This window comes from Haemaphysalis longicornis, unplaced genomic scaffold (assembly GCF_048455015.1).
Source record: "Haemaphysalis longicornis isolate Haplotype H1 unplaced genomic scaffold, Haemaphysalis longicornis Haplotype H1 scaffold_5, whole genome shotgun sequence".
Classification (NCBI taxonomy): Eukaryota; Metazoa; Arthropoda; class Arachnida; order Ixodida; family Ixodidae; genus Haemaphysalis; species Haemaphysalis longicornis.
In genome coordinates, this window is record NW_027526385.1 from 106,945,451 (window position 1) to 106,972,330 (window position 26,880).

Sequence of the window (26,880 nt, forward strand, 5' to 3'; positions counted from 1 at the left end):
AGGAGAGGCCTTCGTCCTGCAGTGGACCCTAGTAAGCTGTTGATGATGATAATAAAAGCATCTCAGTTATCGTCCAAAAAGCAAGCATTTTGTTGCTGCCGCCAGTCTTCGCGAAGTTGAGCACTGAGAGTAAGTATCCTTGAAAGGACCCCGTTAGAGGCTGTGCAAGTGGCTCATGTGCGTTATTGTTCACGTTTGACCAGACGCAAAATATCGAAGTGTTTCATGCTCCTCCTGCGGGGCCGGCCCTCAATAGAGGTTTATAGCATAGCGGCTAGCAAGCGCTAGGCGAAGGGCGATGGGTGCCCAAACCCACGTGGGCATGTGCGCCGTCGTTCCGGTGAGGGGCAGACTGCCTGGTTGTGACGGCGCGCGCATGCGCAGAAGGGTCCCGTAAGCGCCGCCGCTGGCGTAGCGTGTGCGAGCCGCTATGCTAGAAATGTACAATGCCTAATTTCCAGCTTCGATGCGCGGGTCGTCAAACGCTTTGAGGGTCAATTTTTTTCGACAAAATCTGACTCCCCGAGGTCGAGTTCATTATTGCTGATATAAATTGTTCGAACGAATCTATATAAAAAAATAGCCGTAATTTTTTTGGAGTGATCCTAAAGTGACAAGAAAATTGACTCCAATCCACGCTGTGAAAGTGGTTAGTAAGCGAAGCTTGAAACGATACCCACAACAATTTCCCACGTGACGTCACTTGAATTCACACACGTGGCTCTACAAAGCTTGAAACCAGACATTGAGCCAGCCATTACCTTGAATTCGCGGGGGTTGCATCCTGAACGCAGCAGCAGAGTCGGCAACGGCCGGGCAAGATCGGTGGACGCCGCCGGTGTAGCGCGGCCGTGCGTCGGCAGAACGAAAATCGAAAGGAGCGTTTTTGAAACGGTGAGACAGCAGAATCTAGCAATCCTGATGTGCTATCTTGGAACTACCCCACCGTGCGATACAAGCGCAGACATCGAACAAATTTCGCCTGTGTGCTTAGTGATCCATTGATACCGATTGAAACTAGTTAGTTTCGCGAGAAAACTGAGCGCACTTTTCAAAATCGCTATTCATCAGAACCATTTGCTCTTGTTGAAACACAACCGAATTGTTATTCACCAATTTAGAAAACGAAGTCCATTCCTGGCAAGCAGTGCGCAAAAGGTAGCGTTTCTCTAGCGGCCAGATGACTGCGTGTGGTCTCTATATTTTGTTTGCCCGCTCTGCAACCCAATTGTAACGTATCTATGCCGTACGAACACTTAATTTTGTCGGGTCCGGGATACCCAGGAGGTGCTGTCGAACAAATTCATCAAGCCGTACGAAGGATGCGCGCAAGGGACGCGAAGCTGCGCCAGAACAGCTCCTAAACAACCGTCGCTAAAGCAGACGACAAAGCCATCCTGCCGTCGTGCCTGCCGGATCGAGCAGCCCCTGCGCGCGTGGAGCGCTTGGTAACCATTCATCCCGCCTTCTGCACTGTGCTCCGTGAGTGATAGCCTCCCTCCCCCTTCCCAGCAGCCTTGGGAGTTTCGTATCGCGCACGTGATACGAAACTCCCAACGGTTGACTGATAGAGGTAGAAAGCTTCGCTTTTAAAAATCGCTTGTGTAGCTACATAATAGTGTTTATTTGTGAGTAACATAAAAATTCGAATTACGTTTCGTGGGCCCTAGAAGAGAGATGCGCACGGGGGACGAAACCGAAACCCGCCGGCGCGCGCCTGCGCCTATCCCGATGCGCAAGTGATAGTGGGGGCACCACTGTAGTAAAGCGCAAAAAAATAAGAGCCATCGGCGCTAGAAAAAAAAATTCACGTATTTCCCCAGTGTGGCAGCACATGCCAAACGAGAAAAATGATCAAGAAGGCGCGCGTTTTAAACATACCACTGATGACGCGAATGTATGTCACGACCATATAGAAGGTGTTTGCCAGGGACGTAGCCTCATTGACCCTGACAGGAAAAAGTGCCCGGGATTGGATTCCTCGATTGCACACCGAAGGTACAAGGGAACCCTCGAACCATGTTCGCGTGGCGTGCGCTACGTGCCTTGCAGCAGGCGCTACTCCCCGCATCGGCGCAGCAACGCCCCCTAGCGACTTTATAAAATAAACTCTGTGAGCGAATAGGGATGGTTGCCTAAAATGTTCAAAAAAAGGTATCCTCACGCCAGAGCCGCGATCACACAAATAACACAATGCCACACGAAATATTTACCCAAGAGCCCACACTATATTTATAAGAACTCCTGCGCTTATACCCACACCAACATAAACCCATTAAGCACTCCATGAAATTAGAACTCGGTCGAGCATCCGCCTAGCAATACATAAATGAATGACTGCGTTGGTGAGCCGAAATGGCCGACATGGTATGAAAAACACGCTTTCGCTCCATATTCCTTACAGTGTCAAACAGTTACATAATATTTTTACAATGCAAGGTTCATTCACCCCTGATGGAGGCCGCCTTTAGCTCCGAAGAAAAAATTCTACCCCACGTGCACGCAAGATTTCCTGTCGTCTGGAAGAAATCAGCCTAATCTAGGCTGATTTCTCGTGCCAGCCACAAGGGATATCACTGAGTAAAACCATGAGTACCTACAAATCTACACATTCGCTTCTACTTTATTTCCCGGGCCCTTCCAGCACGGAATCACAAGATGTAAGCTCTGGTTTGACTCGTCTGTCAGCCGTGAATACGTTGTTAAACTCAAAGGGAGGCACGGATATGCAGAGTTCATTTTCATTCTTGCAAGCAATACACAAGACTGAATAAAATCTACAAGAAGCGATCGAGGTAACTATGTTCTGAAACACGTGTGGAACACACCAAAAAAATTAGCTTATTCTTTGGTCTATGTGGCTAACGGCGTCTGCTCCAGCTATGAGTTGTCATTGCTAAGAGAGAACTACTATGATTGTCTGTTCAAATTTTCAAACAACGCAGTAAGGTCTGGATTGAAAGAAGAAGACACTGGACAAGCCTCTTAGTTGGAGTCCAACGCTAAGTATGTAACTTTCCCCGACGAAACAGAGTTCGTAGTCCACTGGTGTCTGTAATATTAGACACACTAGGCAGTATAGCCCTCCTACGGCTCACTGTGCCTAGCTATCTGTCGTCTGCCTTTTTTTGATCCATCACGGTGCTGTTTTATTATGTTTCAAAGTTCAATCAACCAAATTCACCACAAAAGTGACATTTATTTCTTAAGAGGAAAATAGTTAAAACCCGAGGCTTTGTCGCAAGAACACTCGTTGAAAGTCAAATTGAATTGAATTGAATTGCTTTATTTTTATAAAATATACATAATTTTATGGTGTATTTGTTGGGAAAAAGGCCGCTCTAGGCAGATTGACAAGCCCTAATATCCATTGACAGAGGCAGCAGCAGGGGTTGAGTGTGAAAGAAAAGAAAAACAAAGAAAGAAAACTTTTCGATAAAAAGGAAAAGCAAAAATAATAACAGGGAAAGAGAAGAATGACTCCTCCCCTCAAAAAAGAAGAAACAACACCAACAACAACTACTACTACAACTACTACTACTACTACTACTACTACTACTACTTCTACTACTATTACTACTACTACTACAATAACATCTACAAAACCGAAGAAACGATAAAACTGGTACTAGAGATTTATTTTTTCTTTCTTTCCCTTTTTTGTTTTATTATAGAAATGACTAACTTTCAAACTTGATTCCTCAAACACCAGAACAACAAAGCTTCCAAATTTTTCTAATTTTAATCGAGTAATGTACCTAGCCAGTAATCTTTTTCGGTTTAACGACTGATGCTTGGCCGATTCCCTGATTGCGTATGCGCTATTAATGCAAGAAACAACAGCAACAACAACAGAGAGATTGATTGATTGATTATAGGGTTTAACGCGCCGACGCAACGCAGGCGATGAGGCGCGCCGTAGTGGAGGGCTCCGGATTAATTTTGACCACCTTGGGATCTTTAACGTGCGCCGAAATCTCGTACACACGGGCGTTTTTGCTTCTCGCCTCCATCAGAAGAGCGGCCGCCGCGGCCGGGAATCGAACAACAACAGAGAGAGAGAGAGAGAGAGAGAAAGAGAGACAACCTTTAATAGAAAAGGATGACCACTGGTCACGATGGGGGAAAGGAATGGAGAGGGAGGGTAAAAGAAAATAAACAAATTAATGCTGGTCGTTCTCAGTAGACTCAATAACTGGGCCAGTTCTTGTAACCTGCGATTCATGGGCCAGTTCATGGTGATCGCAATAGGGTTTGTGCCACTGATCTCCACTTAGTTGCTGGATGGCGCTTCGCCGCTGTCGCGGCCGGGCGCGCGCACGGCCACCGGAAGTCCAACGGCTCGTCCCGGAAGTCGGGCGTCTGCTATGCTTTTCAACCGCTGATAAGCGTCCCGATTGGCGGATTTTGGCATTTTGTTCTCACTTTATTGCATTTTGGCTATACACATTGCGTTCAGATCGCAACATATGCTATACCGAAATATGCGACGTTAATATGAAGCAGAATTTAATTGCAAAGGAGAACGAAAATGTCACTTGGGTCTTGGTTTGAGAGACGACGCAGCTGTAACGGGATTTATGCTAGAAATTTATGCTTGGGATTTATGGTAGAAAGAAAACAACGTGGGCACGGTGACAGGCTGTAGCCGAGTTCGTGCGCCCGTTCTGTCAAAACAGTTAAGTGGTGACTGCAGAGCCTGCTGCCTGGGGATGGAGAGCTATAGTTACACGGGCACAGTTAACCACGGTTAAGCAAACCGTGGTTAGACAAAACCGCAGTTTGCTGCGTTACACGACAGACGAAACTGCGGTTACGTCGCTAACCATGGTTAGCGCAAACTGCACCTCAGTTCGGTCACGCAAACCGCACTTTCTGCAACCGCAGTGCTCAAAATCGCACAATTCAGTTCGGACGCAAGTGGCGGCGCATCAGCGGAGGCGAAAAAAAAAATCACCTGGCGTTCGGAAGAGACAAAGGTTCTCAAATAGCGGGCGCCCAAAAGCTGTCCCCAAGACGCGCTTACGTTCTTTGCATCGCTCTCGCAACCAGCGCGACTGCCCGTCAGCAGCGGCTCGTTTCCCGATCCACCCGATCAACTACGACACGCCGTGCTAAATTTGTAAATTCCGCGCGTCGTCCGCCAGAAATGGATATAGCAGGCAATCTTGAAGCGTTTTCAGCACACGGTAACGATAGGCGCGCGCGTCGGCCGTGCCTGTAAACACGCCGGCGCGCCTGCCCGCACGGCACTGCTTGCGGCCCGAACCGTCCCAGACCACGGCAGCAACAGCTTATCGCATCGCCGCTCTTCGAAATCAATCTGATCGCGGAAAAGAACTTCCGCATTCGAGAAAATGGATGTTAGTGCGGTGAAAAATTGTGCTATGGATTGTAATTCGCAGTTGTAGAGATAGCGGTGGTCAAATATCTACCGCGATGCTAAGCTGAAAGTTCCAAACACCAAGCCGGTTGCGAGCTCTTGGGGAAGCCCCTCTTCTCGCCGCGCACGAGTGCGTTGCGTTTGTGTCAGAAGCGAATGCTTTAACAATATTTCTTTTTGTCTACACTGCTTCTCTTTTTTTATGGTGAAGCTAAAGTGTGTAATTTATTTTTGTTGCGCTCATAATCAAGTGACTGCGGTTACCAAACTTGCAATTTCGCGTGCAACATCCAAAACCGCAGTTCGCGATAACTGCGGTTAAAGTTTAGTAACCACGGTTAAACTTAACTGCGGTTACTTTCGCCGTGTAACTAGGGTATAAGTTTGCCACCCAACGCCGGTATAAATCCGGCTTAGAGCGAGGGAATCTGCGTAACAAGAGCCCCAGCTTAAAAACGACATTGATATGACATTTGCGTTTCGCTGCGTATCACGCACGTCGTTCAGAATATTGTAATACTTCCAAGTAGAACGTCTTCCCAGACGACTTCTCTGGTCTGCTTGAGCAGTTTACGGCGCAACAAGCAGGCATTTTTGGCGGAATGCGTGCGAAACCAGCCCATGCGTAGCATGAGCTATGCTGGAACGGCCCGACTTCCGGGACGAGCGCTCGAACTTCCGGCGGCTGTGCGCCAGAGAGCTCGAAGCGCTATCCAGCAACTCTGGTGGAGATCAGTGGTTTGTGCACGTTCGCCAGTTCGTTCGGGGGAGGACCCGCTCAAACAACCCGTGCCAGACCGCTTTTAATTGAATAAACCGCTATTTCATATAATAGTTGAAGTTGGGGAGATTTAAATGTACGGTGCGTGGCGAAAGCTGGGCACACAAGATGTAAATTCAAGGCATAGGGTAATCTAATCCAATGTCACACGTATAACGGCTAGAGCGGGGCAGTGTTCAAGTTAGTGACAAGTAGACCGCTAAATCTTGGGGCACAACAGAATCAAGGCGACAAGCACTTCTAGAAAAACAAGAAGAATACAGTTTACAGGCATCAAACATCAATGATACACAAGGCGCATTACTAGAGAATTCAAAGACAAATGCCGTTTTGGTGTGGTGGGGCGAGCAAGATATAAAATGACATGAGCGTAACAGAAGAAAATGGGTTCTTGCGCTGAGGAAACGCATTCCAAATTTAAGACAGCCATGAAAAAGGAAAGAAGTGTTGGCGGTTCTGAAGGCGTGTCAGTAAAGAAAGTACCTACTTAGGGCTGATAAGGACGTGGATGTGACGTCTATACTACTTAAGTGAAGTTTATTCAGTAAGATGGGAAGGGTAAATCTTGTCATTTGAGTACCGTAGTTGGTTCGTGGGCAGGGTACGTGCCGAAATTCCGGTGACCGTGTGTTGTAGGCTAGGACGTTTGCTTTCAGATTTGCCAGGATCTGATTCTGAAGCCCAAACCTCTTCGAACGGCACAATAAAAATAAACGTCGGCTTCATAACGTGAGGGAGACAGGTTCGACACATGACAACGGGAAGTTCTTTTTTCTTTAGGTGCTTGATATGCCTCCACGTACAATCATCATCGTTTTGCGAAACCTACGGTATACAATTTAGTCCAATCTTCGTCCGTACACGATAATTCGTCCAACGTACACTGCTTCCGTTTCATGAGCACTTTTCTTTTTTTTAAGATTTCCCTGTCTTACTCCTGCTGTGGTCGATGACTGCACCGGCGTCCTCTGGCTCTACTGCACCGTAATGTTTACTGCTCCTTTAGTTTTATTGTATTTTACATTGGAGTTAAAACATTACGCAGGCGGAATCGCCGTGGCAATATAAAAAAACGATTATTGGAAGTAAATACGTGTCATCAAATGTACACATGATGAATCTGTTAATTTCGCCAAAAGGCAAAGAACATGGTACAAAGAGAATACTCGAAGTCAAGGCACGATCGTGTTGGCAGTTCCGAGACTTGGCACATGTGGGGACTTAAAAAAGTGCTGCAGAACTACAAGAAATTAAAACACGGAATTACTTCATGCCCGACTTGTCTTTGCGCTCCAACGTATTTGAATCCCCAAAATATTAAAGTGCCGAGAAAATATTAAATACCATTTTATTAGGTAGCGAAATGGGCGAGTTGGAATGCGTTCATGATGGTCAGCGCATACGAAAACCGGACAAGGAGAGTAAGGACGACACAAGCGCTGTCTAGCAACTGAACTTTTATTAATATAGGAACACGTGTTATATAGGCAAATAGTGAGATAAAAACCACAAACGGCTCAAAAAACTTAAGCCGCGCAACCACCTAAACACAAGACTTGTCTAGAAAGACAACCTCATCATCCCTAAGCAAAATTGACGGACGGAAATTGACGCACGTGTCTCCGCTCTTTATAATCTTATAAGCTTCGACAATTTCCCGCGTTCGCTGGCTCTTGCTTCTCATAATCACGATTGTCCGATTAAACTGCGGAGCGCAGCCGCACTCTTTACAGTGACGGGACAAGTGAGAGGACGGCACGCCCTTCAGTTAAGCGGCATGTTCTCTTAGGCGGACGTTTAGGCATAGCACTCAACAGACATATACTCGGAAGAAGAAGAGTACTAGGAGAGGCGACGAGATGGCTGCATAGACGAATGGTTCCATGTACATCAAGTAAATATATTTGCTTTTCCTTGACGACGGCCTCCTCCCTTGCTCCTTGGACGTTCTTCTGCAGGCATGTTAACGTCGTTGTCACATTCAATTAAATTTTTTTGTCGCGTGATTTATTTTGACTTCCGCAATAAAAAAAAAATAAACGTTCATTCCTCCTCTTTTGTAGGTCGAACTCTTTGTCGCAGAAGTAGATACAAAGGGGACCATAAAAGATTATTCTGAGCCCTGCAGCTGAACGCCTTCTCCCAATCTGCCAGACTGCCCCTCAGTGACCACGCAAACTTTGCTCCACTTTTTCGCTTCTGTGCAGAGCCTGCAACCTTTAGACACATAGTGAGCGGCAGCGACAAAGCTACCCTATACAGCTGCTCGTCCTCCTCCACCTTTCCATAGAAGTTAGCGGGAGAGCCGTGCCTTTTCCGGCCTCGAAATTCGGCTGCGCTTCATCGAAAGGGCTGTGGACTCGGCTCTCAAGGCGTCCAACAATGAGGACGCCTCTCTTAAGCTTCTCCTCCCTTTATTTCATCACCATCATCATCATCACCAGCCTATCTACGCCCACTGCAGGGCAAAGGCCTCTCCCATTATTCTCCAATTACCTCGGTCCTGTGCCAATTGTGACCAATTTATCCCCGCAAACTTCTTGATCTCATCTGCCCATCTAACTTTCTGCCGCCCCCTGCAACGCTTGCCTTCTCTAGGGATCCACTCTGTTACCCTTAATGACCAGCGGTTATCTTGCCTTCGCATTACATGCCCTGCCCACGTCCATTTCTTCTTCTTAATTTCTACTAATATGTCTTTAACACTAGTTTGCTCTCTGACCCACTCCGCTCTCTTCTTGTCCCTTAATGTTACACCTATCATTTTCCGCTCCATTGCCCGCTGAGTCGTTGTCAATTTAAGTTGAACCCTCTTAGTGAGCCTCCAAGTTTCTGCCCCGTAGGTGAGTACCGGTAAGATGCAGCTGTCATACACTTTCTTCTTCAGCGACAATGGTAGGCTGGTATTCATTATCTGAGAATGTCTGCCATATGCACCCCACCCCATTCTTGTCCTTCTAATTATCTCTGCCTCATGGTTGGGATCTGGGGTCACAACTTGGCCTAAGTAGATATATTCGCTTACCACTTCCACTGCCTCGCCACCTATCTCAAACTGCTGTGCTGTCCCGACGTTATTGATCATTACTTTAGTTTTCTGCATATTAATTTTCAGGCCCACGGTTCTACTCTGTTCGCCCAGTGCGGTAAGCATGCTTTGCGATTCGTCCCCCGAGTTACTTAGCAAGGCAACGTCATCAGCAAATCTGAGGTTACTGAGGTATTCTCCATTAACCCTTACTCCCACCTGTTCCCAATCCAACGTTCTGAATACTTCTTGTAAGCATGCTGTGAATAACATTGGAGATTTAATTTATTTAATGTTTGTTTAACTTTTATTTCTCTCTCCCCGACAAACGTTTCCCCCTAATACACCCAACTCTGTTTTTTTAAAGCGAAACTTTATATTACTCGGCAAAAGGAAAATCTGCTCTCCTGTGTAGGTAGAAAATACGGGTTCAACCGGGAAACCATGTGTAATAAACATGTTGAAGAGAAATTAGAAGTAAGGAGAAGTACCGTGGCTGCGTTTGTGTGCTGTTGCAGCGAAGCGGGCGCAAAGCCAGTTACAGTGTGAAACACAGATAAAGCGACAACGGCGGGCAGTGGCGACCGGCAGGGCGAACAAAAAAATGGCTACGGCTAAGCTCAGTGAACCCAGGACGTGCAAAGCAAAAGCTTGGCTTAGTCTAGTTGAGTCCTAATTTCGGTTTGATAACATTTGATGTAGCTGTATTGCCGACCACGCCGCAAAGCCGTTCGGTCCCGTGCAACGTTCACAGAAGGACACAGCACTACCGCCTCACCCGCGGAACACTACCCCCGCCCAACGCCAAACTTACGATAGAGGAAGCACAGATGTGGCGCACTCTACAAACCCATCCTTCTCACATCGCACGCGGTTACAGCACTCCCACCCACGCCTCTTCCTCTCCGCAGAGTGTCCGAGATGCAGCAGCCTCGAAACGCTATACCACTCTTTGTGCGAGTGCCCCATAGACCCTTACCCCCTCTTCCCCACCCCCACCCACTGGGAGCAGGCCTTGGGTAGCTCTCGCCTCGTGGATCAACGGACCCTCACGCAACGGGCGCTGCAGGTCGCTTCGGTCATCTGGGCTGAGGCCACCGCCCCAACCTGAACCCGGTGTCTCACCAATAAAGTGTTTCTCTCTCTCTCTCTCTCTCTCTCTCTCTCTCTCTCTCTCTCTCTCTCTCACAGAAGGAGGCCGGGAATAAGCGGCGTTCGCCGGAGGAAACGCACCGTTCCTCTTCGCCGTATGCCAGGCGAGTCACGTATCCCGAGACGGCTGAGCGGCGCATGCGTGGGAGGCTGTGGGGTTTGTCGGCTGCTTATGTCGGCAGCAGTGGCCGCTCATATGAGCCGAACAACTGAAAACTAGGCGTTGTGCGCAGCGCCAAAAGCACGGCCGGGAAATCACGCGATGCGCTTTCAGGACCTTGGTTCTATAAACGTTGCTTTCAGGGGTGTGTCGCGGGGGTGAGTCACCAGTCAAAATGTTAAGTTGCGCATCCCCCGCAAAACCTCTGAATAAAAGCGGTAGACCTTTACTTTACAAACCGTTAACGCGGCACCGGGTAACTTCGGCTGCATTTTACTTCGGGAGTACCTCATACGTAATGCTTACTCCAGAAGAGCAGGTAGCTTATGATAACCGACGACACGAGCAGGAACGCGAGCAAAAGACAATGCACCAAACACAGAACGTATCATAGATTTTAATGAGAACAATGGACTGTGAGCTCTCCCGATGATGATGTTGGTTAAGCTGCCCGGTTGAGAGGAAAATTTCCAATGTTCTAGGTATTGAGTGGGTGGACAAAAGTGTTAGAAATTGAGAGGGCAAGAGGTATTGAGCGTGGTAGTGCTCTGTGGTGCTTTGGGAGGTAAGCAGGCGTGGACTGTTCAAACCGTTCTCGATACCCGGGAACAAAGGGCGCTGGCTTGAATCGCCACGGTCATCTGCTAGGAGAAAAAGCTGGAGCTACAACCCTTGCAAAATAGAAATAGCCACCTCTGCTTTCATAAAGCAGACTCAATACTCGCCGCAAGCCTTTTTCCCGAGAAAAAGTGGTGCAGATTCTAAATATTGGAAGAGATGTACCCCGTTGTCTTCGTCCTGCAGGTAACCGTCACGGGTCCTCTATTTCATTCGGGTCTTCCGGGAGAAAGTGCTTGGTTGTCGTCGGTCTCAACTTTCTTTCAATTATTTTCTTCAAATCTCACTTCGCTGTGCTTTCATCTGGTCAATATTTATGAGCAAGCACGCACCCTTTACTAGCGCCATTATCGTCAGTGAAATCGACTTGCCATTGAAGAGAAAGAAGCCGAGCCGACATTGACGCCATGGGTCGCCGCAACAAAAGACCTGCTGCTATCTCCCGGACCTCGCTTTCTGAAAACACAGACGAGATACTATCGGCGTGGACGCGACAATTCGGGCGCGGGTTCACTGCTTCTGAGACAACCTCGTCAAACGACATGGCGCACGAAGCTCAACGCCACCCTCGCCCGCTCCCGTACTCGGGATTCTCCGTAGACGATGGTACGTGGCAAAACAAAGTCGTCCACAACGGAATTTTTTTCATATGCCAACCATATCTCGCCTAACATGGGAAGTTATTTTAGTGTATTTTTGCGCCGCATAGTCTGGTGTACTTTTGGGGAAGGCAGCATTACTTGCGGTTATTCTAGGCAAATGAGCCTCTGAGCAGAAGCCATACATATGCAAAACGGTTTTACTCTATTAGTGCTGGTGTGAGAGATGAATCAAATAAACTTTGCTTAAGGATACGGAAATTCAGTGAACATCGGTGCCGGAGCAGGGAACTAGTGTTGAAGTATTCAAATCACCACGTTTTAAACAAAACAAATTAGAACAACCGGAATAGTTACAAAAATTGGGGAAAAAGAAGCTCTATAATTGAAAAATAACGACTTTGCCGCACTGGCAAGGCAAATGATGCTAATGACAGCGTTTAGGTGTCTCGCTGCGATCGCATCCTTAAAGCGCCCCTCTTTGACATTTCGGGGCGAGAAACACAAGAATCCGCCCCGTGACCCGGCAATAGCGTTGTACCTGACAAGGTCACCTAGCCAACGCTAGTAACGAGACCTTCACACCAAGCGGCGGTTTTGGTCCCCAGTTCTCGTTTACCCCCTGGTGCACGGTTTTAAATTGTCATTGAGACGTCATTTTCTTTCCAGCAAGATAAACTCCACACACATTAAAACTAAGAAAGCTCAGGCTAGCCATATTGTATCCTCTCTTACTAGGCGAAGCTAACATTAACAATTTATGCTTCGGGTTAGTTGGGCCGTGTCAAGGTTGTATAGGTTTTGTTGTTTTGCCCTTGAGATGGTACCCATTGCAAGAACACATCGGAGAGTATTGCAGGCTGTGAAACCTCAAATAGGATTTGGAATTTAGCAGCCTGCAAAGCTTGACGTCTCCTGCTGCGCAAAGATATTTCGCTGTACTTCCGGCTTTCCTCAAGGAATTTCACATTGAGAAGTTGACTTTTTTATTGGCTTTTCTCAATAAACATTTGGTCGATCGATCGATCGATCGATCGATCAATCAATCAATCAATCAATCAATCAATCAATCAATCAATCAATCAATCAATCAATCAATCAATCAATCAATCAATCAATCAATCAATCAATCAATCAATCAATCAATCAATCAATCAATCAACCAAGCAACCAATCAATCAATCAATCAATCAACCAACCAATCAATCAACCAATCAATCAATCAGTCAGACAGTCATTAAATCAATCATTCTTCCAAAAAATCAATCATTCTACAAATCAATCAATCAATCAATCAATCAGTCAGTCTGTCATTCAGTAAGTCAGCCAGTCAATCAATCAGTCATTTTACCAATCCATCAATCAATAATATGTCAAATAAACAATCAATCAATGAATAAATGAATAACAAATCAATCAAAATTTGTTCTCGGCATTCCTAGTAACGGGAAGGCTGTTTGTAGGAGGATTCGGGCACTCGTATCGCCTACCCGAAATGTTCAGAGGTCAGATGCGCCGATTACATGGACGAAGGAAGTGAGCAGGCACGCGCAACGCCGGCGGTATATGCATCGTGAAAATTGCCACGTGATGTAGTGAGGGGCTCTGATGGTGCGATAGTTGTGTTAGGGAAGCGAGGATTCAGATACCGCGTGTCCTAAGCATCACGCTAGGTGTTCGATTTATTTTGCAGCTAAATTGCTGGAAAATATTAAGAATGTTCGTGTGCTAATACATATAATTATTCGTCCGCTATTAAGACCTGTCATGTAGTTTTAAGTTGCGATATGGCAATTTTTGTTCTAGCAGATAATCAGAATATTACTATCATTAGCATTCAAAATATTTCATGTACCGTTCAATACCAAAGTTTCCGGAACTTTTTTACATAACGGTATTTTAAATTTCCGCCTAGTTTCGCTGATAATTGAGGGCAGGAAGATAGCAAGAGCTTCAGCGGCTGGTTTGGAGTCCTCAAGCACGAATACCGTGGATAGAGAACGCCGGATTGCTTCGTCGTCGTTGCTCAGTCATGACCCCTATTTACGCGCGAAGTACTGGAGTACTAAACCCGGTCGTCATTGGCATGTTGAAGAAATCGTAACAATGTGCATGAAAATGAAATAAAACAGAACAGCAAAAAAATTGAGCTCACGTACAAACGGACCCAAGAATTAACAACTGACGTCATCATGTACAAATGTGAATTCGGCAGCAGTATACAATTATAAACATCACGGGATGACTGCGAGCATTTGTGGTCACGATGGAAAGTAGTCTTGAAGGTAGAAGCAAGTAATAATGAATTGTGGGTGTAAAAATTGGTTCTTAGTTCCGATCGTAGCCGGTCCTCAGAAAAAGTTAAACAACCGTTGCTATAGGTGTTTCGAATTGTGCGGACCGCTATTGAGAGCTCTTCTTTCTACCCGATGGCGTATCTAGACAACTATTTTCCGCAAAAAGGTCCAGAAATATCTGTACCTGATGTCCTTTATTTAGTTGGCAGAGAATGTTAACTGTATCTAAATGAAACACCCATAGTGGTTTCACGGATAAGGGGTTTTTGCTGCTCAGACGACTATACGGGCCCCATGCCCTCCGCGGCCGTTGTACATAAAGCAGCCAAAAAAAAAGTTGTCCTAATTTCAAGTGCGCGCAACGTTTTCAAGTGGTGTAAGAGTCTTCGTAGATGGCCAGTACAGTTTACTTGGCATTTCGGGTGTAGCTTGATTTTAAAAAAAGACCTCTTCCACCCTTAAGACGCAAGCCAAGCGAAGCTGTTCGGGGATTTTCTATGTTGTGGCTTAGCTAAGTTTTGGATTTTGTTAATTGAGTTATGAGGACAGCGTACCCCTCTTTGCGCCACAGACTATGGACACACACGATTGGTGGGTGGAGCAAATGACGCTTCAATGCGGCATGGCTAAGCCAATCACGACGCAGGCTATAGTGCGCCGCACAGGTTGTCACCGAACAGCCCGTGACATTCCGCAATAGCCGGGGGGCATAAACGCCCAGCGTGGAGACGAGCATACACTACTCTGGAAACATTTGGTGGTGGTGGGGAGAAGTAAAATTGGGGCTTCAACCATGCTCTCGTTGTAGCTAGCCATGCTTCAGGGGGAAAACATATTGTTGGAAAGTCAGCTTACAAAAACCAGGCTGACACCATTCCCTTCAAAGTACACGTCACGCCTAAGAGGGATGATTTGCTGGAAAGACCTTATTCTTTAGACAATATATCTCGTGTTATGCAAAAATATGGAGACCCTCTAACGTTTTCTCATTTTTAATTATTTTTCAATTCGTTGGACACAAGCCGCTGAGCGCATTATTACCGCCGGCTCGAGAACCTTGGATTGTTAAGCCATTAGCAGCTTCGTTATAAAAATGTTTTTTTTTTTTGACGGGGAAAGGATGGTATCTAGGTGCATTTCCTCCTTTTAAGACAGACGTCGCCGCAGGTTTTTCATTGCCACCGGCGCCTCCGACCACAGACCAGTCTTCATCGGCCTTGAGTGAGGGGTCCTCGTGGAGCTACGAGGAGTCTCGCCCTGCAGCGGGCGAAGGAACTACGGAGGTCACGCTGTGCCAGACGCTCACGGTTTTTGTAGCCATTTTGCTGCTCGCCTTTACCACTGTACTGGCCACTGAGGTCATTAAGAACGGTGGCGGCGAAGCCTCTTCGCTCGCCGACAGAAGACCAGTTAAGTGGCACTTTCACACGGCTTTCTCTTAAAATTTGCGAGATTTGATGTCTCCAGCATAAAACTCCACCAAGAAATTTGGCGTGCAACAGACGGAGACAAACGGTGGCCTTGAAGAAAACGGTTACGAAGAGGCAATGAAGGATCCTGGTCTGTTGCAGATTATTTGGAGGGTTTAATGTGCCATTAGTGTTCTTTCTTTGTTTGAAACATGCTTTAAGTATGCATGTTGGTGTATTTTAGGATCGTTTTCAAACGAAGTAGCGGCAAGGGCACAGACCGTAGAGTGAATGAATGAATTTATTCGTATAGGTGAGGGCGAAAACCTTATGATGGGAAAGAGGAAGCTAACGAGGAAAGTTGACTAATAATGGAGCGGTACTCGTCTCCCGCCACCTCGTCTGCTTCCCTGGCTCTTTCTTTTACATTTGACCACTTCACTGATGTTATAATTGTTCTGCTTGCTGGAAAAATTAAAGTGGTGTGCGTCTGTATTTTGTTACCTGTGCATACATATGGAATACTTATTCAACAAAGTGAAATATTTGTGAAATGGATGGAGTACTTAGAGCAGCAAAGTGCGGGTGTTAAACAAATGCTCAATAATGAAACGGCTCTTCGAAATGCGTCAAAAGCTCATGTAAAGACAGAAGCTACGTCAAACCTCTGTGTTCCCATTCACAAAATGGCGAATAGTTTAAACGTATAGAAGGGGAGAAAAAGCACACTGCTCCTGAGATAGTTGGCCACGGCGTTATTAGTAGCCTCATCGCAGGCATGAGCATTTCGTAATAACTTTGGGAACCACCTCAGTGAAAAAGAAAAAAAAATGCAGGTTGTCGAGAATGGATGCATCCTGCATCTGGGCTTCATGTTAACGATGGTGGTTTCTCTGGGATGTCACCACGACTGCTGGTGCGGTGATTTGTAATTGATGGAAGTCACATGCAAGAAAGATCAATCATTGGTATATTCTGATAACCGGGTATATGTAAAAGAATGCCACCTAAAGCATTGTCCCCACATCGCTAGAACATTTTGTAACGGGTTCAAATGTCGCGGCTAGGCGGGAAATTGCGAAATGCTTGAGACTTTTATATAAACACTGTTGCTAAACTAGTAAATGTGGCCAATGTGGCGGGGCTCCTGGCGTTACAACAGCCTGGTCATAGGTGCTCCGAAGCAAGTAATCTCTGAAGTCTATGCACGGCATAAGGATCAAGAAAGCTGAAATAATTTCTGTTAGTCTGTTGCCAACTTCCGACAAATATTCATTGCTACAAGCACAACATATTACCAGACCAGTAAAAGAGAACAACACAGGGAAGAACGAGAAATGATCCTATCCATCACCGTGGCAATGAGTGATCTATCCCGAAATGCAACTCTAGAATGCATAACGTACCCGGCCTTCTCATGAAAGGATTAATTTACATTACACTCACTAACCTACACAGTAGTTAACGAGATGGTCATTGCTTATTACTGGTATCGCATAACGACGATATGTGACGGAATTTTTTGTGGGGGCAAAGAAAAAGGATCGGCACAAAGTAATTGGCTTTCGGTGTTTAAACACGATAGTTCGCTTCTGGTCCCCTTAGCAGCATTGCGAACGTAAAGCATGTGTAATAAAAGAAATATTAGATGATGGTGTGATTGAGGCCTCTGTTTTTTGCAACCCTCCAAAAACTTTCGCGCAACTGTACGCAGTTGGCAAAGTTTACCGCAACTATCACAGCAATACAGGATCACTAAGAGACCATATTTTTAAATGCGTGCCGCAAATGACAGCTCTATCTTGTTGCATGCACCAAAACGCGTCTTCTTGAGGCACATGATGCAAGTTGTCGCGACATTGTATGAAGAAATTCTTCTTGCTATAGGTAGGACAGTGATAGAAAATTGACGAAGTAGCGTCATCTTTTTTCTACACGAACGTGCGACATTCTGTAGGGCAACCAAAATGGTAAAAATCAGAAACACCAGTCCCCGCTTTTTGGCGGAACGTTTGTTCTTCGCCAAAAACACCATACTGGACAAACAAATTTCGCACACAATTATAGTCGTTCATTCACTCACTCACTCCTTCACTCACACACTCACTCGTTTATTGAAAGAATGGATGGAATAGTTTAACACGTCTACTACATGCACATTTCACAAAATGTGTAGTTTCTTTAGCGCAAGCTAGAGTTCGGTTGATATGATAAGTGCAAATATTGACCCATTTCTCGTTAAAGACAAATAGAAAAAGAAATTGCTTACATATACGGGAGCCGTGGGTCCTGCGCACGAGTTGATTAAAAACAATTAACTGAAGGCGTATTGAAATATTTGTGCTTCATGCAGGCAACCAGAACCGCTTTAGTTAGATATAATTAAGGCTCTCCGAAAGTCAATGAACTGCCCGCATGTTTCCCTGCCTCAACATGTGCCGCGGACAAAGAAAGGCGTGTAGTAAACATCTACGGGCTGGCACTGTACCTCTAGCTGCAAATACGGTTGGCGCTGCAATGTTGTGTGGCTCTTTCTGTCTTGGTCGGGTGTCATGCGAAGAAATCGCATCGGCAAAGAGAACCAGCACGAGACGAAAAGACGAAAAAAAAAAACGGCGACAAAGAAGAAGACGCAATGCACGCGGCGCTAAGTTTATCGACTTGCGACTACGGCACGAGCTCGCGCCGGCCACCGGCGAATGAGAAGCTGCCAGCGACAGCGGCCGGCGGGCAGAAAGGAACGAGAGAAGAACTCCGCGGTGTGGAGCGAGACCGGGATGCGCGGCGGTCGGGCGACCGGACCCGTGCCGTGCCCCAAGAGGTCCTCCACAGCCACAACCTCAAGGACACCTTCTCCACAAACAAGTCAGGTCGTCAGGCAGCGGTAGAGGAACACGACGCCCAAGAGAGCTGCGTCCTCTGCTACACGACGGGGAGCTCGGAGCGCGCCCTACCCCTGCGGCCTGAACACGCCAGCTGGACCTTTGAACACCGAACCATCACGACTGCGCCTCTGGAACGTGAGGTAGGGCAACCCCGTTCCGGCAGCAAACACTTATTGTGGACATTTCATCACCGTGCTTAGTCCTTGCCCTTCATTCTCTGACTTCGGACACTCCCCATTTGCTTGAACTCTTGAACGTGTTCTATACCGGTCTTTCACTGTTCTTCAGTGTTTATTAGTTCCCCGCTGTTCCTTAGTTTTTCTCTGTTTGTTGTGTGTATTTGCTTGGGTTTCGGGTTACATAAACAGAAAGTCTCGTTTCCACAGTTTATTCTATTTTTATTATTGTCCCCGAACCTGACAATAATTGGCGTCCACGGCAGGACGAGGCTAGTTCATTTGTGTATACTCCTAAACACCCGGCATGGACCTTGCAGAGCTAATTGATTTGGGGAAGCGATTGCGATTAAGTGGCGACGAGCTGACAGAGTGGGCACTCGAGGAGCAAAGGCTCTGGCGTGAAGAAATAGTTCTAGATATCGAGGCGGCCAAAAGGCTAGCGGAGATAGAAAAAGAGCGCGCGGAAATTGAAAACAAAACTTTGAAGCTGCGGCAACGACTCGAGGAGCTTGAGGCTAGGCGAAGTGAGGCCCGTCTATCTAAGGATGGCGGGAAAAGCTTTGATAACGTACAGGCGGTCTCGCCCCCGCGCTGTATTGCAGATAAACTGTCGCCCCCTCTTGATGTGGCACGAGATGCCAATGAACACAGGGAACTTGACGTAACTGTAGAACATCAGGCAGCCCTTTCATCACCTGATAAAGAAACTTCACTTTCACTTAGTCCGCAAGTGGCGGCATTGCACTTGACTCTTTCAGGGTTTGATGAGGTTAATGTTGACCACAAACCGTGTTTGGAGCACAGCCCGTCTCAAAAGCGAAGCTCTGTACCAAAAGAAGTCCTCATCACAGACAGGGACTTTCCACCGCCTCATATGTTAATCCAGAGTGTCCATGGGTCGAGGAGAAAATATGGACCGCCTAAGCACCGAAGGAGAGGCTTAGCCCAGCGGAACTTGCGAAACAAGAGAACAAAAAGAAAACCCGGAGGGGCAAGAAAAAGAACTAAGGCAAAACTTAGTTCACGCGAAGAATCGGCCAGTGGGAACACAAGGTCGCCCGCACCGCATTCACACTCTTCCCTTGAATGCTTATATAACTTGTCAGCTAGTAAGAGTGAGAAGGAACCCAATCACGACCAATGCCGTAGCGTGTATCGAAAAGGCAGGGGATGGCACCGCAGCCACTGTCGAAAAAGGCACGAACCACCTGCCGGTTTGCATTTATGGTTGACGTCTGGTCCGAAATCTCACTTGAATGTCGTGTGTAACTATGGTTTGTGTTTTGACTCATGTGCTATGATCAGTGTTTTGTGAACTCGTATTTTCTCTTCTGGAAATTTCGAGTGCATTCGTGATTACTAGATATTCTGTGACTGCTCCCCAAGGACTATGTGCATGGTGTGTCGGACATGAGTGAGCAGACATTTTTCTGTGAAAAATGCTTAAGTGGGGGGACATGTCATGCGAAGAAATCGCATCGGCAAAGAGAACCAGCACGAGACGAAAAGACGAAAAAAAAAAACGGCGACAAAGAAGAAGACGCAATGCACGCGGCGCTAAGTTTATCGACTTGCGACTACGGCACGAGCTCGCGCCGGCCACCGGCGAATGAGAAGCTGCCAGCGACAGCGGCCGGCGGGCAGAAAGGAACGAGAGAAGAACTCCGCGGTGTGGAGCGAGACCGGGATGCGCGGCGGTCGGGCGACCGGACCCGTGCCGTGCCCCAAGAGGTCCTCCACAGCCACAACCTCAAGGACACCTTCTCCACAAACAAGTCAGGTCGTCAGGCAGCGGTAGAGGAACACGACGCCCAAGAGAGCTGCGTCCTCTGCTACACGACGGGGAGCTCGGAGCGCGCCCTACCCCTGCGGCCTGAACACGCCAGCTGGACCTTTGAACACCGAACCATCACGACTGCGCCTCTGGAACGTGAGGTAGGGCAACCCCGTTCCGGCAGCAAACACTTATTGTGGACATTTCATCACCGTGCTTAGTCCTTGCCCTTCATTCTCTGACTTCGGACACTCCCCATTTGCTTGAACTCTTGAACGTGTTCTATACCGGTCTTTCACTGTTCTTCAGTGTTTATTAGTTCCCCGCTGTTCCTTAGTTTTTCTCTGTTTGTTGTGTGTATTTGCTTGGGTTTCGGGTTACATAAACAGAAAGTCTCGTTTCCACAGTTTATTCTATTTTTATTATTGTCCCCGAACCTGACACGGGCCAGTTTCTCACAAAGTTGCGTAAGCCCGATTGCAGTGTGAGGAAATAGTGACCTACTGTAGCGACGTACGTCACTGGCGCAGCTTGGTAGTGCGAGGCTGCATTAGAATGAAATGCAGTGTCCTGCTTAACACACTGTTTCACGGTTTTCATATCTTACTTGCAGGAAGTCAGCCATGCGCCCATTCAAGAACAGCGCCGTTTCTACGCCGCCATAAACGTTCCCCTGTTGATGAAACCACCGGCGTCTCCAACGTTTTCCGGCAAGGACGAAGCGCTTCTGAATGAGAGCAGTACTCTTAGCAGTGAAGAAGCTGCCGCTGAAACATCGCTGACGTCAGCGAGTGCGGAAGCTCTTGGAGCCGACTCAATCATATCTGATCATTCCAGTGACAGTCGGCACAGAACGGTAAGCCGGCACAAATAAAGAATTATTACTTACATATCTAACTTCGCATGTGAAAGAACTCCGTTTCAGGCTAAGCTCCTAATTTGTCTTTTTCATATACTGCAAAAGTGAGAAGTTAGTTTATCGTAAGGATACTGTGGTTTAGTTTGATGTGGGCCTATGAACTGTTGCGAAAACAAACCTTTACGGTTGGGCCTGAGACATAGGCTGTTGCCAAGGCGTAACTTTTCTTCGTGGTATATGGTGGAGTCGGGATAGCACATTCCAGTGCGCGCACCGCGTCCTCCGTATACACCCCTAGTGTTCGCACTATCATTGTGTTGTAATGAGTTGTCCATATCATTTCACTCCTTTTTTTTTCTCCCTGGAATGAATACCCGTTCACGAGTAGTGCTTTTACGTGTTTAAACTTACGCTAAAAGAGCTATATAGGCACTGTAAAACATAAAAAGGGAGAGTGACACCAGACTTGCGTGCGACCTCTGATGATGAGAGCTAATTACCCGAACACCTCTTCTTGCCTCTGACTGGCTGGCCCCAATCGTCCACAAGCATAACATTGACGAGGAATCACTTTTTTTGCTATGGGGCAAAAGATTGCCTGATTTTTGCATAACCCTGAAATATCGAATCCGGGTACCCAAACGCCACCTAAATTCAAGGCATTTCCTCAAACTATGGAATGATTGCCACATTGAGGTTCGAAAACAAACATTACAAATGGAATTTCTATCGTGAAATCTTCTTAACGCCTCGATACTCCATAGAAAAATCAACTCAGTGGCACCAGTGTTTATTCCAACTGGCTGAAAACATGGGTGTTACGGCCGTAGAACACCTTCATGTGCTTGCGTTTCCAATATTTGCCCATGCTGTCAAATAACCATGACTTCATAAATTTGGCAAGCTCATCCACCATGACAAGGCAACTATGCTTTGCAATTGTAGGCGTGGCGTGCCGTCATGTTGAGTTCTTTTACCACGAAGGATAAACCATTACAAGAAGAGCTCAGCATGTGTGAGTGTTTGTTGCTGTTTCAAATTTTTCTTTCGTGAAACATCTGTACGAAACACCAAGGCTTGCGACATGTTGGTCTGAAGCAGGTTTGAGGTTTTTCCCCTGACCTTCGGGCAAAGAAAGGCACTCACGTTGCTGATGGTCACACGACCTGATATGAGACCAGGACAGAGGCATGGAGGGAGTGGTGAAAGCGGTGCTCCGGGATTCGGGAATAAAGTGAGAGGTCCGATGGAAGGGAAAAGCGGGAATCGAGCCTGTAGACTACGAGAACAAGCGAAGCTTTAACCTGAGGCAACGCGAAAACGCCCTCCTTGAGTACTATTTAAAACGCATGTTAGCCATTGCAAAAAGAAAGAGTGTGCCGCATTGAGTTCTTTTAGGGCAGCTGGAGCGCATTATTTGCGCTCCGTATGAAGCGTCAAAGAAGGACGGAAATGTCATTATTCCCACAACATTAAATTCTAAATTTCTTTCTTTTACATCCTTCTCTTCTGCAGTGCATGTCTTTTGTTTCAGCCACATGTACTTCGCAAAAATTAATTGTGGCGGCACCTCACATTTCGTGTCCTCGTTATCACGGACCGCTTTTTCCCAGGCGCGGAAAATCTGTGACAGCGTCTTCTACACGTATTGCCGGAGGGCCCTCCCCGAGTTCCACTACGACGTACGGAGCAGGGAGTGCCGGGGCACAGACGAGGGCGTGGATGTCGAAGGGCAGCTATGCAACCACAGTCCAAACCGTTTCGTGTCCAAGTTTGCCTGCCTGAAAGCCTGCGTTCACAGCGGGGCGCCTGCCGAGAGATGTCTCGACACTCCCATATTTTCCTCATGCGGGAGGTAAGGCCCTGTACTGTAGGGAAAGGAGAAACTCTGGTACTATAAAAACGCACATAAATGCTGGATTAGGATAAAAAATGCTAGGGCTCCTAAAAGTAATAGCCGGTGGTGGTGAAAAAAATTTAAGCCGCATTGCTACGATTCCTAATGGCGTCAGTGTTGGGTCAATCTTCTGGGAAAGATGGTCGACGACTGCGCACGTATTGAATGTGAATTTTCGGGCAGATTGTGATATATCCTATTGCGAATATATTTTCTTTATTTCGATGCTGAATAGTTTCGAATCAAGATGAAACAAAAAGGGCCCCGACAAAGTTCGGACAAGATTTTTTGTAACGGCGGTTGAAGGGCCTATTTAACTTAGAAATGCCTGCTCCTTACCCCACTTGCAACTGATTGTACAGTTATCATTACAGGTATCACAGACAAGATCCACTCGTTCTTTTTCACTATCGGAATTACCAGAGCAGTGAACCCTGTAAGCCTTTGCCTCCACGTGCTGTACTCTTAACGACAGTGATGACCTTAGGGATAAGTCAGCTCGGGGATAGAACAAGGATAAAGGAGGGTAGCAATAAGTCCACGTTTTTCTTTCTATGTGCTCTCCGGTGCCTGAAATCTTCTGTTTGCTCCTACAGTCATCTGTTCCCACACTCTTCATTATCACCTTTATTAATCAGCCATTGCACTTTGCGGTCGCTCTTTTTCCGTTGGTTGCATCGACTCCGAACGCACGAGCCGGCGCGCAACATCTGTACTCTGAAACCTGCGGGCGGTGAACTTAATTTTTGCGCACATGTAAGCATTTGCCAAAACAACAGGTAGTGGCGGTAAAGAAACCACACGTTACCGAGCATTTCCGCTCCTATTGAAGCATGAGCTAAAGGCCTAAAGCCACAGCAAAGATACAATGAGGAACTATTCGTTCTTGAGTGAACTATTTCATTGTCGTACATAGTCTCGTTGTCTTGGCGTCATTCCCGGGTCGGGCCAAATCAAAGGTATATCGCATATTTGAAAGGCTGTGGACACCAAAAAAGCTGCGCTGGTGACGTAGTCCTTCGTTCGAAATCCGCTCTCTTCACGAATGCATTTTCTGTACAGCGGCGTTTGCCCAATTCTCCCTCTTCCCAGGAAACATATGAACATCAAAGTGATCAAAGTTGGTTCTATTTTGAAAGGGGAAGCCGAAGCCTCAATATCCAGGCGCTTTGTCACGAAAAAAACTTGTACATTACGATTCCTAACCACCCAGTGAGGTAGGCATAAGGCATGAATTGTTGTACCGAGTATCTTTAATAACAGGTCCTATTGTTTGAAAATGTCAACCGATGCCTAAACACATATGGATAAATTTGTAGCATAGAGTTTCCGTTTTGTGTGGAGGCGGAGTATATAATGCCAATGTTCTCTAAAATTAGCAATGTGTTCAAGATACTGGCCACACAGAGAACCTAAATTGGAAGTTGCGTATGGGTGATAATAAGCAATGCCTACTCTTTGCTGGTCGCCCATGTTCCCACGACTATCCTGTATCAAGCGTACGCATTTCTTAGGTAGAAAAGCAATCGCAAATGTGTGGTCGTGCTTCCGACCACTGTGCTAGTAGACCTAGCACCAAAAGTGCTTTCAGAACCTTGCTTTTACGCTGTACGATAAAAGTTTCGATTGATTTTATTTCCTTAGTACCTATAATAACTTCGGAGTCTCCCCTCCCGCTTTTATTAGCCTTACATTTTTTTTACTGGCTTATGAGTCAGCGAAGCGTCACATGTCCATTTGTGTGGAGCTATTTGGACTTCTTAGACTTTAATAGGCTCGATGAGTCAACAAAATAGGAAAATAAAGGCACGTTCAGGCGCAACTCGTTTCTTGGCTTGGTTTCAAGTCAGCGAATGAATTACGACGAACCGCGGGCAGTCGACCAACTGACTCGGTCGAAGGTTCCGCGAGCCGTGCAGTAGTGCAGTAACCACAACAGACCCAAATTCACCATCATACGAAAAGCGACAGGACATCAGCAAGGAGGATACAGACAGAAGGAAAGCACATTGGAACTGACGTTCTACATAAAGTCTCGTAGGCACACGGAGACTCCAGGTGCAGGGACTCCAAACTACACTTTGCGCGAGTAATCCTAGAATGTTTACAAATCACGTCAGTGTCCCTTTAGACCTTTTGTGAACGCTTCGTCTAGATTGCCGTCAGACGGTGCTATAAGCACTCCACCAAAGGGACGTCCGGAGGCAATTCGTAAGAAAATGGCTTGCTTCCAGTACTTTGCTCCCGCCAACGTAACGGGTCGTAACTAGCATAACGTAAAACATTCAAAACCAACCTGCGCCGTCCAAGATATAACCCCAAAAAAGTGAAGCCGGAAGGGCTTCAATTTTTAGTTATAGGGTGAACGCTGTCGTGAAAGCTGTCGGGAGGGCAGAACGTGAAAGCTGTAGGATGTGCACAACAGTGATTCGCCATAATGCGCTGTAGCGCCGTTATACACTCACTGCTACCCCCCCCCCCTTCCCGCACGATCTTCGCCGCCCTGTCTCACTCCTCTCTTAACGAATGGAATAGAAGTTTGCCCAACGTAATTCAAAATTTCCCGCCTTCGCAGTGCTCGTGCGCCCCCTACCCGAAGCAGCGCCAGAGGTATTTCTGTTCTTTTTGTGCTTGATTTTATTCCGCAGGTGCCGGCGCCGTAGGCACCTTACTGCGAAGTTTGCAACGCGCCATTTTGTTCTGCATTGCCAGTTTTTTTTTTGCTTACTATCGTAAAAACCAACCAAACGAGCTTTACTAACTAAATGAGCGCGGGTGCTGCCGGTTAATTAAGTATATTTTGTCCCAAATGCACCTGCAGTTTTCTTTACGCTAAAACACGGGGAGATTTAACGCACTAAAGCTTGACTTTGAGCGCGTTGGGTATAGATGGCACCTTAAGAAACAGCGAGAAAAACTTGGACAGAAAGAAGGCAAACAGACACGAGCGCTCGTACACGAGCGCTCGTGTCTGTTTGCGCTGTGTCTGTTCTAGTATTTCGCGCTATTTCCTAAGGTGTAACTGGGAGATGTGTGACAAGAGCCAGCGGTTCACGGGTTTCTCATGGTTACGACTATATTAACCGCTTGGTTTTAGAAGCCTCTGTGGGATGTCGCTACGACAGTACGCCGTGGGGCTCTACTTCGCCCAGTGAGCGAGCTACGACCACAAGGCGAGCCCCCAAAGTGCTCTGCACGTAAAGAGGACAGCGAAAAACCGGTCTCGGCCCTCCGAACTTAACATCACGAGCTACGCCTGAACCCCTGCAGTAATATTGCAGACGTTCTGCTCGTTCCAGCCTTGCTTTTAACATTTGAATGCCTTAAGCCCACACTCTAGTGATGTCTCTGTCGCTAAGCTGGTATAATGTGGGGCGTAATCAGGACTTCGCATTTTTTAAAGCCTCCTGTGCGTCGCCTCGATTTAATGAGGGAGTATCGGGTCATGTTTTATGCTCTTCGCCATTGCAGAGACGACGTCACGGTGAAGCTATGGTACTTCAACGGCCACACGTGCTCCGCTTGGACATTCCCCATGGGCAAGTGTCCTGGCAACCAGACGGGAATGTTCGCCACATTCGACGACTGCATCGAGCGCTGCGTCAAGCGCCCCGGAGGACGACGACTTTGTCGGTCTACAGCGCCAGCACTGTTCAACGCCAGGGCCTGCGATGTCCGAGAGCTGCGTCACCGCTTCTTCGCCGACAGCGTGGGACACCACGTGCGCTGCCTGGCAGCCTCGATGATCAGTTTCGCAAACCACCGCTGCCTCGTGGGAACCAATCGCTTTGCGACGAGGGCCGCTTGCGAGAGGACGTGCATCAACTATTCGAGTGACAATGATGCGATGCTGCCCTAA

The 26,880-nt window shown here is 47.0% G+C and overlaps 1 protein-coding gene across 1 annotated transcript; it reads left to right on the forward strand.

Moving 5' to 3' along the window:
* Nucleotides 1–298: 298 nt before the first annotated feature.
* LOC144139846 (uncharacterized) lies at nucleotides 299–26,880 on the forward strand. Its single transcript, XM_077672092.1, has 3 exons — nucleotides 299–340; nucleotides 22,738–22,979; nucleotides 26,493–26,880. The coding sequence occupies exons 1-3, from the start codon at nucleotides 299–301 to the stop codon at nucleotides 26,878–26,880; spliced, it is 672 nt and encodes a 223-aa protein (XP_077528218.1).